At 42.7% G+C, this 20,609-nt stretch overlaps 1 protein-coding gene across 1 annotated transcript in view; it reads left to right on the top strand.

Moving 5' to 3' along the window:
• The window catches only part of CAPN6 (calpain 6), a 59,246-nt gene that overhangs the window by 17,856 nt on the left and 20,781 nt on the right, over positions 1–20,609 (top strand). The window contains exons 4-8 of the mRNA XM_082208650.1: positions 12,210–12,341; positions 14,079–14,287; positions 15,352–15,544; positions 19,280–19,473; positions 20,484–20,561. Coding sequence (XP_082064776.1) covers positions 12,210–12,341; positions 14,079–14,287; positions 15,352–15,544; positions 19,280–19,473; positions 20,484–20,561 — 806 coding nt within the window. The remainder of the gene's footprint in view (positions 1–12,209; positions 12,342–14,078; positions 14,288–15,351; positions 15,545–19,279; positions 19,474–20,483; positions 20,562–20,609) is intronic.

Genomic DNA, 20,609 nt, shown 5'->3' with positions numbered 1-20,609 from the left:
TAAAGATATATAATGAAGGCACCAGGTGAGCCTCCCTGGGGAGGGCATTCTACAAGCAGGGAGCTACTACAGAAAAGGCCCATTCTCATTCTGCAACCTTCTGAATCTCTCGTGAATCTCTCGTGAAAGAAGAGCTTCATCTTATGATTGCCGGGTCTAGGGTGGTTCAAATAGGTAGAAGCGGTCCTTGAGGTATTGGGTCCTGAGCCATTTAAGGCTTTATAGGTCAAAACCAGCACTTCAATTGGGCCCAGAAACTAATTGGTAGGCAGTGCAGTCAGGTCAGGATTGATGTAATATGCTCAAATCATCTTTTCATGATAACACACCAACCCTAGATTCATTCTGTTTGTTTGTTTGTTTATCTATTTAGTTTTTTATCCTATCATTCCTCTGAAAGACATCATGGCTGGTAAAAGCTATCAGTTCAAAACTGCAATAAAATAAAACGCTGTGATAAATTCTAATTTAGGAAGATTATATGCCTATTGCATTGAAAATAGCTCACAGTTACATAGCTGAGGAAGACTTGGAACCATTTCTGCACCGTTTGGTGGGATTTCATTTCTTACGTGTCAATTTTAGATATATAAAACTGTCTTCCCGCAACCGAACTGCAAAATTTGGCTTTCGTGATGCTTTTATTTTTCTATATTATCTTCTTTCTATTTATTTGAAAAATATAACCTCTGTACTACAGTTCTGCAATTTTGATAATCGGGGTTTTCTTTGGCATTTTTTATGTTATGTTAATAAAAAATTAAATTAAAAATAAATAAATTTTAATGCTGCAGTTTCACATTGCTTTCACCCTCTGGCATGTATTTACTGTAGAGTGGTATTCATCAGAAGGTTGGGTTCCATAGATTGTTCATGTAGAACATTCAGGTCAGCAGTAAAATGTCCTGAGAGATTGAGATGTTTTCACTGGCTTCTTATTATTGCCATTTCTAACATTAGATTTGTATTCATTCATTATTTTGCTTAGAGACTGGTTGTCCTAGGTAGAAAGCAGCAAGAGACTGCTAGCATATCGTTCTTCCTGTTGGAGCTCAGGTCTTGATAACATGAAGCTTCACCATGGTATCAACCTTCTAGTCAAGTACTGTATTTTTCGCTCTATAAGACGCACCAGACCACAAGACGCACCTAGTTTTTGGAGGAGGAAAACAAGAAAAAAAATATTCTGAATCTCAGAAGCCAGAACAACAAGAGGGATCACTGCACAGTGAAAGCAGCAATCCCTCTTGCTGTTCTGGCTTCTGTGATAGCTGCGCAGCCTGCATTTGCTCCATAAGACGCACACACATTTCCCCTTACTTTTTAGAAGGGGAAAAGTGAGTCTTATAGAGCAAAAATACGGTATATTTCAGCTTGTTTCTGACCATTAAATTTGTTCATCCATTCCCCACCACACATTAAAAACACTGACATTTGCAAGTGTTTGCAAAAATGCAGAAGAGTTCATATTCATCAGCAGGCTACCCCTGCAGACTTGTGCTGCTATATAGAGTAAATTTGCGTAGTGATATTAACGCTTATGCAGAGTTCTGCCTAATGAGCTGTGACTCTACTGGCTATGCTGAAAATGCTAATTAAGAGGGGGGAAACAACTCTTTTCCTGTCAATATTTTCAGATATGCCCTCTGCCAAGTGAAACTGAAGGAATGGTGTTTTAAGGATCAACTATTTCAATTTTTCCCTATTTAGAAACTTAGTGTTCTCCAGAAGGTTGCTTTTTGAGTGGGCTTCAGTCACATACTTGTGAATTTTGAGCTTTTGCACACAAAAATATTTCCCCAAAAGATAGGACTTTTGTGAAAGAAAGTGATGGGTAGATGCAGCAGAAAGTGTGAGATGACACTTGTCACTGGAGAACAGGTGAGGTTCCTGCAGACCGGAAGCAGGCAAATGTTGTCCCGATCTTTAAAAAAAAGTGGGGAAAGAAGACCCAGGAAACTACCAACCAGTGAGCTTGATGTTGATACCAGGGAAGGCCCTAGAACAGATAATGAAACACTTGCTTTGTGAGCAATTAGAAAAGTATCCTGTGATTACTAAGACCCAGTATGTGTTTCTCAAAAACAAGTCATGCCAGACAAACCACATGTCTTTTTGATGAAGTTACAAGCTTGGAGGATCAGGGAAATGCTGTGGACATCTTGATTTCAGTAAGGTTTTTGACAACCCGCCAGTGATATTCTTGTGAACCTGGTAAAATGTGGGCTGGACAAAGTAACTGTTAATTGGATTTGTAGCTAGTTGACTGACCAAATTCAAAGAGCGTTCACAAATGGTTCCTTATCATTCTGGGGAAAAGTGACAAATAGGGTGCTGCAGGATTCTGTCGTAGGCACAATATTGTTCTTACAAAATACCAAATCTAGTGTGCCAATGTCAATGCCAGGATATTTGTGACATCAGAAATTGTTTTGTGAATTACCATTGTGAAGTACGAAAATATCACTTCACTTTTCTTCTTTTCATTTCCTTGGGAGCTCTCTTTTTACAATCCCCATGCAACCTCGGGCCTGCAACTCAGGACAACGCTTTTACGCATCTGAAAAACTGAACTGTAGTGCCTGAAAGCTTAGGGCATAATAAATTGGTTAGTCTTTATAGGGCCATAATACTTCTTACAGTTTTAAAAAGAAGAGGTACTAGGAAAAAGAGAGAGAGACTGGGACTCTCCTAGATAGATAAAAGTGGTTAGCTTAAGAGGGTAAAAGCGGTATAAGATAAATAATTGCTGCTTCTGCAATGGCAAGAGGTTGAAGCTAAGTAAATTTTAATTGCTGCAGAAGGTGGTCTTGTGCACTGTACACAAGTAATGTGTTTTGCCATAGATGCTGTCGGTTTGGACTGAGCATGCTCCGCAAGAGAGAAATGCTCTCCAGTTGGTTAGTTTATACAGACTTTTGCTTAAAACAGAAAGAAATTGGACATGATGGGGATGCATAGATTGGTAGGAGTTAGAAACTGGAGAGTAGCATGATGGGTAAAAGTGAATATGAAACAATATTATGTTGGGTCATGTCGCTTTCAGGGTCAGTGTTCTTAGCATTGCTTGGAAATAGCTGCCAAGGCTTTGGGACATTTGGGACACAGGAACATTTAAGCCCTCCTGGAAATGCCAAGGATGCAATGTGTGTCATTTTCTAAGCAAGGAAGAGATTTTATCTCGCTGGCGAATTCTGTGATTGGCCCCAGCCTGCAGGTGCCAAACTCACTGGCGTCGGAAGTCCTTGACTATGGGAGGAGTTTGCAGTTGCAGGGTCCCTCTTAAAGCCTTCTCTGATAGCTTACCTAGTGAAGAGAAGAGAAGAGTGAGAGTCAGATCCAGCCAAGAGCACGGACACACAATTCGTTCCCGTGCCTAAACTCTTTTGCCATGGGGCGGTTAATGAAATTGGCATGCTCACGACGACCTCTAATCCTCATCATGCAGCTGACTATCACATATATCGTTGTCACTTTCAGCACCACAACCAAGAAGGTAAATTACTTGTGTTTTGTGTGAATGTATATGTATGTATGCATGTAGTTATTAACATGAGAGCATACCCAAGGGTGTGTCTGAACAGGCACAGGGACACTTGGTTTCACAGTACAGCAATCCGTACAGCAAATACTTTTGTGGGTGTGACTCAGAAATGGATGAGCTTTCATGCTTGCATATATGTGTTTGCCGCCTCCTCCTCTTCCTTCTCTTCCTTCTTCTTCTTTCTATAATCACACCTTTCATCCAAGGAGTCAAGGTGGTGTACATGGTACTCCTACTCACCATTCTATCTTCACAACAATCCCGGAAGGTAGAGCAGTCTAAGAGACAGTGATGGGCCCAAGGTTACCCTGTGAGTTTTATGGCTTAGTGGGGATTTGAATCCTGGCCTCCTAGCCCAGCACTCTAGTTACTGCACCACAATGCATGTGTTGATCTCTATGTGTGTGTTTCAAAGTTTGTGGGTGTAAAAGCAGTGAGTGTCCTCTCTGTCTGTGACTCAATGGAGGTGAGCCCTGAAGGGGCACAGGCAACTGAATATATTGACAAGTCTCCCACCTTTGCTCCAGTCCACCCTCTACCACAAATTATTGTCCTCACATGTAATACTGCAATATCTGACTTGCTGATGCTATGGAATCGATAGAGAATGACATCTTGACCCCATTAAAGCCAAAGGCGGTTCTGGCTTCATTAGGGTTTGCATTTCACTATAAAGAAATAAGCAACTCAAGGATCATAATAGCATCGCCCTGGAAAAGGCCAGGGTGGGGGGAGGCAGGGAGATATTATATCATTTCAGAAAGCTTATTTTTGTGGCTTCAGCCTACTGAAGACCATTCTTCCAGACATCTCTCAGTTTGGCAATACAGAATAAACTGAATGAACTTCAAACCAGATGACAATATAACAAAACAATGTTATGAGTCTTCACCTTATTTATTACCCGTTAAACATAGGCCAGAATTAATAGGGTTTGTTTTTTTCCTGGCAGCACACAGCTCTTTCATTTTTACATATTTACATAGAAGAAATAGCTGAGCTACCGTTAGTTAGATCATTTGTAAGCAAAACCACCTGTGTTTTATCCCAGCAGATAAATTATATCATCACTAAATATTGGAGGGGTTTTCCATTCACAATAAGAATAAGCCCAAAAGTTGTGGAACTCCCTCTTTTCTGATCTCTGATGGTTTCGACTGTTGCAACTCATTCTGGAGTACAAGTTCCAAGATTCTCCAGCTGTTCCATTCACAACTAGCTTCATGTTTCGGGGCTAAGCAAACTCTTCTGATGTGCTGATAATTTGATTGTGGTTGCGTGCATGAGATCCCTGGGCATAGACTGCCACCACAAGGCAATGAAATACTTCAAACCGCTTTGCTATGAGCCATAGGACAGCCATAGGAAGGTCCTCAGGACAGCCATAGGAAGGTCCTCAGGAACAAGCAAAACTTTTCCAAATGTTCTTGGATCTAAGGCATTATAAAGTAAAATGTTGCTTTGAATACCATAAATTAAACAATGTGTGGTTTATGACACAATGTACTACATTTTTATGACTGTAGCAAGCCTTATGGTAAGCTCTGGGATCTCTTAAATTTGTTCTCATCAGTTGTGAAGCTTGCAAAATACACACCAGTTATAGCTTTTGATATTGCTGTCTGCTCTCGTGTGCTGTGGTTGGCTAGCAACTCCTTGCGTCTTTGCTGCCTAAACTTTAAATGCTCCGTGAGAGAGCTTAAGAGCAGACTTCTCTGAATTTAGAAAAGGATTGTAGCTCAGGGTGAATAATTCATTTCAGTTTCTCACCGTTTCTCATTTTTTTTCCAATCTCAAGTTCAACTTTCCTCATTTCTTTAGTTTGAACGTTACACATTTCTTTATACAATTAGAGGTGTATAGGGTGTTGGGGGAGAGGTAGTACCCCTGGTGGGGGACACATATTGCTCCTTCTGGGGTAGTTTGTACACCTTTGGCCCCCACCCTGCATTCAGCTCTCACCTGTGGCTCCGAGAAGCTGCCAGCATGGGACAGCAGCCACACCCCGGGAAACAGCTTTGACTGGCTGGTAGCTGATGGGTCTCAAACCCTCAGTTGAGTTAGGGACTAGCCCCTGCATACAAAGACAGGGTCTGGCGGATTGAGTGGACGAGGCCAATAGTGAGTCAAATGGTCAGGAAGGCAGTTTCTGCATACAGTGGTACCTCTGGTTACATACTTAAGTCATTTTGGAGGTGCGTTCTTAACATGAAACTGTTCTTAACCCGAGACACCACTTTAGCTAATGGGGCCTGCTGCTGCTGCTGCCACGCCACCGGAGCACAATTTCTGTTCTCATCCTGAAGCAAAGTTCTTAACCCAAGGTACTATTTCTGGGTTAGCAGAGTCTGTAACTTGAAGCGTCTTTAACCCAAGGTACCATTGTATATAATTATGTAATTGACTTTTTATTTTTATTCTTTGTATATCATATTGTTGTTATGTTACTATGGGCAATGGCTGACACAAATAAAGATTCATTCATTCTGCATATGCTGTAGAGGGAAGTGAGGGGCAGATGGGGCTAATCAACCTGGGAAGGTAGCCCTTCTAGGAGAAGGAAAACTGATCCTAAACCTCTTCTGCCTTGTTTGCTGTCTTTCGGAGAAGAAAAGGCCAAGGAGTAAACCCTTCACAATTCCGGAGTGGAGTTCCTAAGATGCTTAGATGGCACCTTGTATGCCTCCTTTCAGCAACTCTTGCAGCCAAGCTGGTGCCAGTGAGGCTACAAGTGGGGTCTTGTTGTCTGGACAGTCCCAGACCTCCATACACACTACCCAGGCTTGAACCCAGGAGAAGTCACTTTGGTGCTGCTAATGCAGTGGTTTGACTTCACCTTACCAAGGTGCACTCCATTGTCTCTTGAGACAGATGGTGCCAACAAGTTTTGTGCAATTTTGCACAATTTAAATATTTTTGCAAAACAGTTTTCTTAATATTTCTTACTGTTTTTGTATGTTAAATTTCACTAATACAGTCATACCTTGAGTTGAATGCGTTTCAGGTTGAGCGCATTTGAGTTGTGCTCAGTGGCAACCCAGAAGTAGCGGAGCGCGTTAGTTCTGGGTTTTGCCGCTCGCACATGCGCAGACACTCAAAAATGATGTCATGCGCGGAAGCGGAGAAACATGACCCATGCACACGCAGACGCGTCGTTGTGTCTTGCAATCCGTTCAGGATGCGAACGGGGCTCTGGAACGGATCCCGTTTGCATCCCAAGGTACCACTGTACATGTGTTTTCACCCCATGCATCTTTGTACACATTACTTGGATGGAGAAGTGCATTGCAAAATTCAGAGAAGTGTAAATTTCCTAGCAAAAACCCACTATTCAATGCTCAATAAGAGCAAACAGCAATCTGAGGAAAACCTCAATTAACATTTGCTCCAATTGAGTGCTTAAAAGCAGGTTTTCATGGGGAAAGCTCTGGGGCAAAAAACCAAAAAACCGCTGCTTGGAGGTTTGAGCATTTAAGCACAGACCTGTGTCTGGAAAGAGCGGAGCAACAGGTAAGTGTGGGTAAATTCTTACCACATTTTGTGGACTCACAAAGCTGCCTCATGCCAGGCCAGGCTCTTTGCATGTGTAGCTAGACACAAGACCCTCCTGGGTTGTTTTTGCTGCAAGAAACTGACACAGCTACCTCTGTTGATAGTTTTTTTTTTAAAGCAGTGAGCAGAAATAAAACACTGTATTTTTCGCTCCATAGGACGCACCTTGTTTTAGAGTGGGAGAACAAGGTGGAAAAATCTCCCCCTCTCTGCGCAGCGCCCCTTCAGCGAAGCGGCAGGAGAAACAGAGCCCCTTCCATTTCTCCTCCCGCTTCGCTGAAGGGGCACTGCACAGAGAGGGAAAGCTGTGCAGCACCTCTCCAGCGAAGTGAAGCCAGGAGAGCAAGAGGTGCGCACCGATCCCTCTCACTCTCCTGGCTTCAACGTAGCAACCCGAAGCCTTCGGAGCACAGTGGGACTTCCCGCTGCGCTCCGGAGGCTTCAGGCAGCTATCCGTGAAGCCTGGAGAGCGAGAGGGGTCGGTGTGCACCGACCCCTCTCGCTCTTCAGGCTTCAGCGAAAGCAACGCGAAGCCTCTGGAGCACAGAGGGAGTGCTCCCTCTGTGCTTCGGAGGCTTCGCGTTGCTATCGCTGAAGCCAAGGAGCCTGCATTCACTCCATAAGACGCACACACATTTCCCCTTAATTGTTGGAGGGGGAAAAGTGCGTCTTACAGAGCGAAAAATACGGTAAATACAAAGCAGTGTAAAAGGAATTGGCAGCCATAAAATAAGTTAGATTAACAAGCAAATGAAAGCTTTTGCTTGGTGCCAAAATTATATCAAAACAGGCGTTTCTGGTCAGAGCATTCTACAGCCAGGGAATCGCCACCAAGGTCCTTTCTTCAGTTGCTAGCCACCATATATTCAGTGATGTTGGCCCTCAAAGAAAAGACTCTAAAATATTTTAGGAAGGGGTAGAGTATCCATTTTCCGTGCAGAATACCCTAGTTTCAAACCCCAGGATCTCCATGTAGGACTGGGAGAGACCTGAGTTTGAAGCTCTGGAGTGCAGCTGCTGGTCAGTGTAGACTAGATGGGCCAGTGGTCTGACTCATTATAAGGCAGCAGCCTTCAGTATAAGGCAGCAGCCTTTGTTCTTCCTCACAGGTTTGGCTTATGGAGGAAGTCTTCATCTGTTCAGTGATTGAAGCCACACACTTGGTCCCCATGCAGCCTGAAACCATCTAATTTGATGTCTGCTGCCCTCTACCTCCTCTTCTTAGAAGGAAGAAACTGGTTAATCCTTGTCCAAAAAAACAGGATGTCAAAAGCCATATTCCTCCCAAGGTTGGGTTGTTCAATGTTGAAATAACACATACATCTGTCACAGAGCCCTAGGAGTAGAGAGATAATACAGAGGAAATCCAGTTGTCTTGTTTAAAGCTTCTAATAAAATGATACCTTTTATTTAAATACTGCATTATGTAGTTATGCACGCGCTCTGCCTGCAGGCTCATTCCAGATGCACTAAAATGATCAGATTTCTTTCCATAGCTGGTACTAATTTTTATTTGCCCATTTGTAAGTGGGGAGGTGGTAGCATCCCTTAGGGTTCTGTGGAAGGCTTCTCTCTCATCAAGAAAATGCAGGGTGCTTTGCTATTTACGAGATCATTTGTGGCTGATAAATTTATGTGGAATTGTCCATAAATACTTCCGGTGGGAGCGGGGAGAGGCAGTAGCATCATTTATTGTTTCCTAAAGAAGCACATCTTTCCTATTTTTAATGAGCGTCAGCCAAGTGAATTATAGTTCTGATTTCAGGGAGAGTTGTGACAGCACAGAAAGACCATTGGAGGATTTGTTATAATCCAGTTCAGTACGACCCCATCAGCACTATGCATTTAAATGAGCATTATATCCATTTAAACAGTCATGGATGCCTCCTCAAGAATTCTGGGGAACTGTAGTTTGATAAGAGGTGCTGAGGGCTGTTAGGAGACTCCGTGTTCCCCTCACAGAGCTACAATTCCCAAAGTAGAATGCTTCTTCCTAAGCTCTGTGAGGGGAATAGAGCTCTCCTAACATCTTTCAGCCCGCTTAACAAACACAACTTCCCAGAATTCTTTGAGAATTTTAATTTAAAGATCTTTTTCATCTCATCATAAATGAGGTTCCAGAACTCTCTAATTTCTACCTCTACTACTCAGGCAGTGCACTTCTATGCATGTTTTGGGCTTACTCTAAAGTAAGCCTGCTTAGAATTACAGTTACAAACTGTATAATAAAAACTATGGTTGCCAGGTTATCTTGAGATGTGTGAGGTGGAGCCAATGACTGAGAGGGTAAACCCTGACTATGCTTGGAGGCTCAGGAGGGTGTAGCTCAATATACTGGAGAAACAGAGCTGGAAACAAAAGCTTTCAAATCAAGCAGTTTTGTCTCCTTACCCTGAAATTTTAGCTCATTGAGAAAATAGCTTAAAATTCAGGTCAAAGACTTCCCAATAATTTGAATAAAGACATCCCCCTCCCATGAATTCTCCCACTGTCCATGGTAGTCTTCGCTGTGAATGTGTGATAGAATCAAATCACTTTAAGCTTGTAAATACGTTTAGCAACATTCATTCTTAGGCTGCTCCTAGCTTGTAAGTTTATGCAGACTTATGCAACTGTAATGGGAAGGGAAAGAAACAGCAAAAGAAGTTCTGTGTCATCCTTATATTTGTTTTGGAATAAGCCTTAACCACATCCACATGGAAGGCTGTCTGCATTGCTGACCTCTGGGACTCAGCGGCTCAAAGCGATGAGAGAACCCAGACAAGCTGTATTCTCACCATGACTTTGCATTGTAATTCTGGCAAAGGGATGCAAGTATGATATATAGTCTCTTTTTTGGCTGGTCAAATGTGAGTGTGCTTGAATGATTATTGTTTTGGATTCCAAAACTAAGGTCACAAGCAGGATGAACCCAACAACACTCCTCTTGAAATGCATTCACTATTAAAAGTTATAAAAGGAAGCTGGAAAGCATCAATGCCAGAGATAAGATTCGGAATTCTGAACTATTTCCAGTGTAGAGTTGGGATATTTTCTTCCTACGCAGTGATTAAAAGGATGTTGATGTTTTGGTATCTAAACTCCTAAAGCTTTGAACACATTAGCGACTTAAAACGCAGCAGGGCCATTTCACTCATTATGTTTCAAGCCACATTTGCAAACTGCTGTTCACACCATGGGGGGGGGGGTCTTCGCCTGATCTATATTACCTTTTTGGTGTGTCCCCCCCACTCTCATCTGCACATGTGCTATCATCTGTGCATGCACAATGGCTGTCTCATAGGTACACACCTCAGCTGAAATGCAAAGCAGTGGGAGATGGTTTGGGGGAAAATCTGATGGAAGGTAGGGTTTTTTTTGGGGGGGGGCTCACCAAACAGCAGCATTTCTCAAGAAACTGCAAGATTGATGTGGGTTGTGGTCAACATCATGTGTTCATAGCTTCAAACACCAGTGGTAGGAATGCACTGGAGCCAGATTAAATGGTAATGTATACACAACCTTAATATCTGTGTTCACGTTGGTCTGTGACAACACTCAGGTCGTTATTCTAGTATGGCATGTTCCACAGCTTGGAATATCTACAGGGTTCTGCTATCAATCTTTATGATTCCCGCTGAAAAATTGTAATCTGCAAATGCAAATAATTTGCCCCAGGGCATACAGGAATAACTCCTGCCCTTTGAGCCACCTCACAGCCCTGCCTTTGCCTCACAGCAGGATTTTGGTTTCGGATGCAAACACCACTGAACACATTGAAATGTACTTCTGAGTAAACGTGTATAAGATTGGGTTTTGATTCTGTTGAGGCAGTTGCCTCATTTTGCGTTCCCATGTTTCCCAGTGTTTCATAAAGCAACAGGCTCCTAAAACTTAGAATTTCTCTGAGCTTTTGAACCCCCTTCCCCACTTTCTAAATTTATGGGGCACTACAGGGGTTCCTCTTCTCAGTGCCACTCCTCTACAGTGTGCAAAAATTCTTGCACAAAATTGTGTGCTCATAAAGTCTGCTGCTAAATGTTTTTTAAGAGATTGTTTTTGAGATTGCTTTTTTGCAAACATTGTGTGCATCCCTGTTCTCCAGTGCTCACACTGCTCCTGCACAAATGATTTCCATGTTCACTTCAATGTAGGGGGCTATTCAGTCTGCGCATTGCACACCAGGAATTTTCTCCCCCACTGAAGTGAATGGGGAGGCCACTCCATGCACGAGATCCATGAGCGTGTTAACCTTTATCTTCTCCCATTGCCTGAATTCCAGGAGTTGCCACCATGGAAGTTCCTGTCCATGGTGGCTCTTGTTTCCTACTAGTGGGTGGAAACAAAAATGGGCCACTTAATTCATTCTGTAGTTCTGCACCACCTTTGACGAGAGCTCTCTTCCTTTTTAACTAAGGGCTCTGTTGGTGCGTGAGCATCTACTCTTGGGTTTTCATTTCTTTCTGCAGCAGAGTTCCTTTTACAAAACAGTTTTCCTTCATCTTTTACTTCTTTACAGCAGCAGCAGCATTCCAGCTATCTCTTCGTGAAATTCCCTTTACAGGAATAGACACCATTTGGTTCTGTTTCTCAGTCTTTATTATTTACAAAACTTTACACTGGTCAATAACAAATAAAACAAGATAATCTTTTTCTCTTTTAGTCATTCCGCCAGAGACCTAATGCTGAATCATTCACATGCTCATTTACACTAGCAACTTGTTCAAGACCATTTTCCAGATTTCTTCTAGAATCTTCCAACAGGCTCATCCATACTTTGCGTGTCCCTTGATTTCTAGGCACAGGCCCGAGAGCTTTTTCTTTTGCCCTGTCACTTTCCCTGGGAAAACCCACTCTCTACTGCTGAATCGGAACAAATGTCAATCTGCAGAAAACCCAATTGATGTTTGTTTTGATTCAGCGGTAAACAGTGGGTTTTCCTGGGGAAAGCGGTAGGGCGGAAGAAAAACCTCTGAGAATCATGCCCAGAAATCACAGGACACAGTGGGAATGTGTATGACCCCAAACATTTCAGCAAAGTTTCAAGCAGGTCAAACGTTTGAAACCTGGGAGCCATTTGCCTGATTTATAATACTGTGAAACCAATTTGCTTATGTGTGTTTTGCCTTTAAAGGAGCTCTCTGAAGATCCTCACTTGGTTGTCAATGGAATCAGTTCCCACGACTTGCACCAAGGGAAGCTGGGAAACTGCTGGTTTGTGGCAGCCTGCTCTTGCCTGGCCCTTCGGCAGAACCTCTGGCAAAAGGTACTGTGCTACTGAGCAACAGACGAGGATTCCCAGGGCTCTAAAGCGATGGGTGTCAAGGACGCTAAAGCCAGCTACTCTGGGAATACTTTCGCTTTTAGACAGTAATAACGATAAATCATATGTGGTTTAGGATCCCAAGTCCTTTTGATCTTGGGAGAGAAACAACTGGTGTTTCTTTCCATGAGTGATTTTTTAATGAGCGCATCTGGATGGGGAGGCAGGGTCAAATGCAGCCCTCCAGGGTCAAATGCAGCCCTCTTCCCTTCAGAACTCTCCCCAAGCCCACAGTCCTCACAGACTTGGCTTCATCCACCGATTGAGTGTTTTTGATTGGATGGAACTATGATTGTGGCCCCTGGAAGGTCACCAAGAATGCAAAGCAGCCCTTGATCTAAAAAAAGTTCTTCATCCTTGGCTGACCAATTTACTCTGAATGAATAATTTTGTAAAACCATCCATTTCCCTAACAGGGCAAATAGGATCTGAGGAGAGGTGATTCGTATCAGGAAGAAGGTGTGGGAGGAAAGGCTTAGCCTCTTCTCTCAGCTCTGCAGTCCCAAACCAATCCCTTCTACCTTGTACAGTGGTACCTCTAGTTACAAACTTAATTCATTCCAGAGGTCCGTTTTTAACCTGAAACTGTTCTTAACTAGAGGCGTGCTTTCGCTAATGGGGCCTCTTGTTGCTGCTGCGCCACTGGCACACGATTTCTGTTCTCATCCTGGGGCAAAGTTCTCAACTTGAGGGAACTCTTCCAGGTTAGCAGAGTTTGTAACCTGAGGCGTTTGTAACTTGAGGTACCACTGTATCCCCTTTTGAAACTAATTGAAATATAGATGTGCTATATATATACATATACATACACACACACACACACACACACACACACATATATATATATATATATATATATATATATATATATATATGCTTTCGTAGATTTTCACGGGTACAGGAATGCAGGTTTTGGTGTCTTCGGGTGTCTTCCCGTGTAAGAGTCGGGGTGTCTGTGCGACGTTTCGACCCCTCAACAGTATTTATAGGAACTCAAACACCAGATTCTGCTCTGTTCCAGTAACAAGAAGCCGAAAGCACCAGCCTGAAGATGACGAGTGAGACCTCGTCGAAACGTCGCACAGACACCCCGACTCTTACACGGGAAGACACCCGAAGACACCAAAACCTGCATATATATATATATATATATATATATATATATATATATATATATATATATGGATCTCCAGCATCTTGCCTTGTTTAACCCACGAAAACTAGCATGACTTGCTGCAAACCATTGGCGTGTCTGTTCTTCTACATTCTGCCCCTGTTGAAGGTGCAGAGCTCCAGTTTTAGAAATCTGGCAGGGGGCACAGAGTGGAGGCGAGAGCATATCTATGGTGGTTATTTCAGGTTTCACATACATGGGCTTAGTTACAGTTAGGGAAAGAGTGACGAGCAGGAAGATCAGGGTCTGCTGGAAAAATCTCTGGGTGATTTCCAGGAGATTGGTAAGGAAAAGCTAGTAGCCTTTCTTCTAGGGCTATAAGAATGATCTTAACTAAAAAGGAATTTAAATTGTTTCCTTGTAATGGAAGTCTCCCCCTCCCCAATTACAAATCCATGTTTTTGGGGGTCTGATTATTTTTTTAATGGATCCATTTTATCAGTTAATCGAGAAATGTTTCCTGCCTCAATGCTTGGAGTAATTCTCTGTTTCTTTGGACACTTTAGGTGGTTCCATATGTTGAGGAACAGGACTGGGTTTCAGATAATCCAGATCAAAATGTGGGGATATTTCACTTCTGCTTCTGGCGTTTTGGAGAATGGATTGATGTGGTCATAGATGACCGCTTGCCAACTGTAGACAATGAGCTGATCTATTGCCATTCTAACGACCGCAATGAATTCTGGAGCGCCCTTCTGGAGAAGGCCTACGCAAAGTACGTGATTGCTTTGACTTGGCACAATTTCTGTTCTTTCAACAAAATGAACACTGCCTTGTAATGTTCTTACAAAATGTTACAATCTTACCAAAACCAAGTGGTGTTAACAAATTGCCCATGATGATCTTGGGGCCCCTTCCTACCTCATGCCTTACATAGAATACACAAATTATCTAAGAGTGATAGGGGGTCTGCAGTAGAAAGGCTGATTTTCACTTTCCCTGCAGTGCATAGAATACACATGTAGCATGGTCAGATTGGGAGGGTTTCCTACGAGAAATTTCATGGAGACAGAAGTACTATAATGGACTCCCTCAACAGTCCAGATAAAGTTAGCAAGGTATCCATACCCAGTGCTATTTTTCTAGAAAACGAGGTGCCAGAACTCACCATGAACCCTTGTTCTCTTATAATGACAATAGTGCCCACTTGAGAGGCGCCAGACCTGAGTTCTGGCAAGTTCTGGGTGAAAAGAAGCCCTGTCTATACCTGTAGGTAATGCATAGCTCTCCCTTGACAGCACAATTCTACTCTAGTTCAAATTTAATGGGGCTTATCTGCAGGAGAGTGGGTAGTTGCAGGAAATGGCTAGGAGGACATAACTAAAGGGTGTATGCCTTTCATTCTCCCACTCTGAGCTAAGGATGGTGAGATCTAGGTCTCTGGGTAAACAAATGATAGGAAACATGAGTTTTTGTAGGTGGCTAAGACTATCTAGCGAGATGGCAAGGCAGAGAATTGAGTTTTAGCTTGACCAACTTACATCATTTTGGAGTTCTGGCTGCCTTTCTCTGGAGATATGATGTGGGGTAGTGGATTTCCCCATAGGTTGGAGTATTTAAGCTCTGCCTGCTCCACCTTTGCCCAACCCGTGCATTTTTAAATAAACCCAAATATTACAAAATACCATCAAGAGTCTAGTGATCTCCTATCAAAGGAAATGAAACCTAGGTAAGCACGATGCCTCTAGAGGGGAGGAGGAGGGAGGCAGCCCATTGGGAGCAGCGAAACCTTCTTCATATATCTGGGTGTGTCCTCAATATACATTGTGTTACCACCAGGATGGCCGGGTCTTATGAAGCCCTGGATGGTGGCAACACCGCAGAGGCCATCGTTGACTTCACAGGAGCAGTTGCAGAATCCATTGACATGATTGATGGCCACTACAGCCATGATATCATCGAGCGGGCGAAACTCTTTGAAGACTTGCTGAAGGTGCAAAGAAGAGGAGGATTAATCAGCTGTTACATCATGGTAATTTTATATTACTAAGAGAAGGAGCATTTTAAAAAATTATAATAATAGTTGCTTGTCACCCCGAAAGTCTCTTAGAGGCCTACACTGAAAATATATATCCCATTCAAATGTGGAGGAGGATTCATATGATGCATAAAAATTCCCTACAGCATGGTAGGGGAAACAAAAAATAAGAAAAAAAACCAGTCCCCACCCCATAACAATAATAAGAAACAACATTAGTAAACAATAAATGAAACAATACTCCAACCCACTAACTAACAAATTATCTAAGAGTGATAGGGGGTCTGCAGTAGGAAGACTGAACTAAAAAGAGCTGATTTTCACTTTCCCTGCAGTGCAGTCACAGGAGCCTGAGTTGTGTGTGTATATGTGCATGTACACTCCATACTGACATTTTCAATGGGAGAATGACAAAGCGTAAGAGATGTCTGGAGCTGTGCATGGAGTGAGAGTTCACCCGTAGTTCCCTTGAAGGCACACTGGATTGTCGGAAGACAAATCTGTGTGGAAAGAGCTCCCTGGGGATAGAAGCTGTGAAAACCAAATCTGCAATCTAATCTGTCCCTTGCTATGCTCTTGACTCTTCACAGAAATGTGAGGTTCCACCCCCTTTGGAATAGGGCGAGGGATGAATAATTCCTGGATCAGACATAGATGAATAAAGCAGAGTTTTCCAGCTTCCAGTCCAAGCTTCTGCCTTCCCAGTTTGTTTGGTTGCTTATTTCTCATAGTCACAATCAATTTTCCAAACACTCATTTACAGCAGACAAATTGTCATTTGGTGCTGATTACAAATTCCAGGAGAGCAGTTGTGTTGCATTTTTTTTATTTGCTTGCTTGCTTACTTGCATGCAAATAAATAAAATGCAGCAGAACTACTCTCCTGGAATTTGTAATCACCACTCATTGGTGATTATTTTCTTGTGTACTTAACCTACAAGCAGTTCTAAACTGCTTAATAGTTTAAAATACAACATAAAAACCTATAAAATGGTTTTATACAACAGACAAAACCCTGGAAAATGGCAAAGAATCACATGGCGTTTCTTGGTGTCTTAGTTTTACGAAACTGCCTTTATTATACCATTCATAGGCCACTTACTTGTGTACATTCAGTGAAGGGATATGTATATACACACATGTGTGTTTTACAATGCATGATATAAGGGGAAGGGCCATAGCTGAGTGGTAGAACATATGCTTTGCATGCAGAAGGTCCCAGGTTCAATCCTTAGCATCTCCATGTAGAATTGGAGCAAACCCTGCCCTAAGTCCTGGAGAACCACTGACAGTCAGTGCAGAGAGCAGAGAGCTAGATGGCCCAATGGTCTGACTCCTTAGAAAGGAGCTTCCTATATACCTATTAGACCCAATAATGCTTTCATTCTGTTGGCATCAAGATGACAAATTTCTGGGTAGAAGCAACCTTGCATGCCTCCCTTGCATGGAATTATAGTGGAATATAGCCCATGTTTAGCACTCTTTCCAATATTTGCAGACAGTTTTTTTCCCTGGAAGCAAATATGAAAACAAGCACTAAGCATGCTCTATATGCCAGCTCCAATGAATTAAACTGCCATGCCAATGCAGCCTCAGTCAGACATTGGCCATCAAACTCAATTTGGTCTACACAGACTAGCAGCTGCATGCAGAGGAGTAGGGAAACCCATACAGGGCTAAAAGAAGCCCTGGAATGGATTTAACCCAGGGGCTTATGTGAACATGATGTTCATTTGTAGAATGGCTATCTTACCCAGGACTCTGTAACAAGCAGCACCCCAGTCTTTTGATAGACTGAACAAAATACATTGCTCGTAGCAGCTCACTGGAACACAGGACGGAGGCCATTGTTCCAACTAGCCCAGTGTTTTCTGCATAGACTGGCAGCAGCTGTCTTGCGGTTTCGGACAGTGGACATTCTCCCACTCCCCACTGAGATGTTACAAATGCAACCTGGGACCCTCCACGTGCAGAGCAGGCACTGAGCTCGAGGTCTTTCTTTGTCTCTTCTTATCTTGTATGAAGACATTCCATTTGGCTTGCATTAAGAGTAAATAGCGGATGTGGCTAAGAAAAGCATATGGTGCTCTTCATTTATCTAGCCAACTGGTTTCAGACACTCAAGGCTATGGTTTTCTCTTGACCTGTGGTAAAAATACACATGGCATGGAAAATTAAAAGCTGTGTAAGATTCTCCATGTGAAAGTCCATCAACATTCCCAAGTTTGACTCTGGTTTTGGAAAAAAGCAAAAATTGCCGACAGTAATGTGAATATCAAGAAGCATACAAACAGGAGCTGATTGGTTGTGTGATGGACGGTTTTCTTCAATTGCACCAGTTGTGCCTCTGAAAATTGCTCCATGGGGACAAGAGCAATATCAATTCAACATCAAGCTTAAATGAGCTTCCCTCACAACTTAGCTTCTAGCAAAGGTGGATGTGTTTGCAAACGCTATTACGTGTTTCTACACAGAGAGTTTTTAATTAATGTGTAGCTTTATAACTCAAAATAGAAAGGTGATGCTACATGTTTTGGTTTTATCAGGTGACTGAGATATCCTGCGTTTGGATACAGAAAATATTGGTGTACTAAGAATTGCTTTTCGTAATAAAATAAAATTTGAAAAGGAAGCGGGTTACAATTCAGGTTGGCAAGTCACCACCAAGATTAATGGAAATCTTTTTCAGTCTTTGCAGCTTTAACAAGAAGGACTAGTGCTATAACTCCTTATGCTGTCATGGAAACGCATGCTGTGTTGTTTGTGAAGAATACAAGTGAATAATTGTTAGGACTGGTGAGAAGCCCATGGGAAATGCCAGTGGATCTCAGTATAACTTATGAAGTGATTCTCTGTGAACTGCAGTTATGGTCAGACATGGCAGATTTGGCGTTAGTTAACACTGATTGTGACTTTTAGAAAACCATTCACTGATTTGTGTTTTTATTATTATTCCCTCACTCACCCACCCCACCCCCAGCTTTAGAATGTTTTGCTTTAGTTGCCGTTATTATTGGTGGCAGCAGTGTGTATAGGAACAGGCAGTCTGGAACATGGACAAGTAAGTAAGAGGAAAGAAGCCTAGAAGCAGAGGTGTGTGGTCAATAAGGACTAGAAAATTCAGTAGATAATTAATGCTTTCCAAAGCTGGGGTGTGTAAATCCTGGCAATGAATCTCAATGAACTGAGATGCTAAGACAACAGTTCCAAACTATCCAAAGTTATACTGTGCTAGAGAGGCAATACACAACATGTCAGAGCATGTGTCCCCCCCAAAAAAAGCAGGTATTTTTTGGGAAGGGGTGAGAGTCCTGCACGGTGCTTTGAAGCACTGCTGGCCCAGCAGGCTCGAAGTCAGTGCTGATTAGCAGTGACCTCCAGCCAGTTTTCTGTAGCGATGGGCTGTGTGATATAGTTCCTTATAGGGAGCTTGGTTGAGCAGCTGAGCCAGCTATGTCTCTACCTGCCCCACCCCTGATGCCACGTATGAAGTCAGATTTGGGGCAGATGGGCATTGGGAGCCAAATTGGCCCGTGAGTCAGAGGTTCACCACCCTTGCTTTCGAGGATCATAGGACCTTGTGCTAAAGTCAGAACAATACTGGGGTCAGGGGGGCAAAACTGATGAAGGGATCCAGAGGATTACTTAAGAAGAAGGAAATACTAGATTCTGTGATCCTCAAAGACTTTTGAAATCCCTGCATTAATTCATGTTTTTCTTATGCCACAGCCTTTGTCCTCTGATGAATTTGAGGGACAGACTGAAATGGGTTTGGTCAAAGGCCATGCCTACTCGGTGACAGAAATCCTGAAGATGCCGCTGGAAGAGAAGCGCGTGCCATGGCAAAAGACTAAGAAACTCTTCATGATCAGGTTGAGGAACCCCTGGGGAAAGAGCGAGTGGAACGGTCCATGGAGCGATTCGTAAGCAAAGCATGCTTTGATATTTAGGATATGCTTGTCACTTTTTGAGAGAGGTGCAGACGCTAAAAGAAACACTCTCAAGTGTGGAAACATTTCCAAGGGACACATGAAGACAGAGGCAACATGGTGGTGGCTGGCTCCATTTAGAGCGGGGATTCCCAAACTTGAGTCTCCAGCTGTTTTTGGATTACAACTCCCATCATCCCTAGCTAGTGGGACCAGTGGGTTTTGTCTTGTTTTCTAACTCATGTTAATGCAGAAGCAGAAGGAAATAATTTGGGCAAATATATGTATTTTCAGTCTGTGTTCCTTACAAATTATTTCCTTCTGCTTCTGCAGAATCATCATTAGCCTGGAGATAGAAAACTAGGGCACCCAGGAAAATGGTTGTAAAATAGTCTTCTCCCTGATATGCTAGTTTTGTAGGTTTCTTGTTTTATAGGGAAGACCCTCATGGGATCCCCCACTTGTGCCCAAAATGATGTATACACATGCAAACACAGAGACAAGTGGGCTCCTCCACACTTCCTCTCATCTTGCCACTTTTCTCCTGGGAAACCTACTCTTTACTGCTGAATCAGAGCAAACATCAATCAGATTGCCTGTGGATTGATGTTTGCTTTGATTCAGCAGTAAAGAGGGTTTTTTCCAGGGAAGTCAACCCAAAATTCATTCATTCACTCATTCGTACATGATTCTTCCCCCTCCCTATTTTATCTTCACACCCAGTGAGCTTTATGGCTGAGGGGGGACTTGGTCTTCCAGGTCCTATTCAGGCACTTTAACCACTATGTCATTCTACCTCATTTTTTAAGAAACAATTTTACATGCAGCCCCTGAAAATAGACCAATGAACCTGATAAGCCCTGCCTGGAGATGCTTGGGACTAAACTTAGGTCCTTCTTCATGCTAAGCAGATACTCTACCACTCAGCTTATGGCTCTTCCCTTTAAATATATGTTTATACAAATGAAAGAGCTATTTGATTTAACATTTTTCCTCCCCTTCAGATCAGAGGAGTGGAAAAAGGTGAGCCAAGCAGATCGGAAGAAATTAAGACTCACTATTGAAAATGACGGAGAGTTCTGGTGAGCAATGGTCTCATTAAGGCAGCATTAAGATATTTATATGTCAAG

Source organism: Podarcis vaucheri (assembly GCF_965113315.1).
Source record: "Podarcis vaucheri genome assembly, chromosome: Z".
Lineage (NCBI taxonomy): Eukaryota > Metazoa > Chordata > Lepidosauria > Squamata > Lacertidae > Podarcis > Podarcis vaucheri.
The sequence above is the reverse complement of the archived record's forward strand: the minus strand, read 5'-3'. Positions and strand labels throughout refer to the sequence as shown.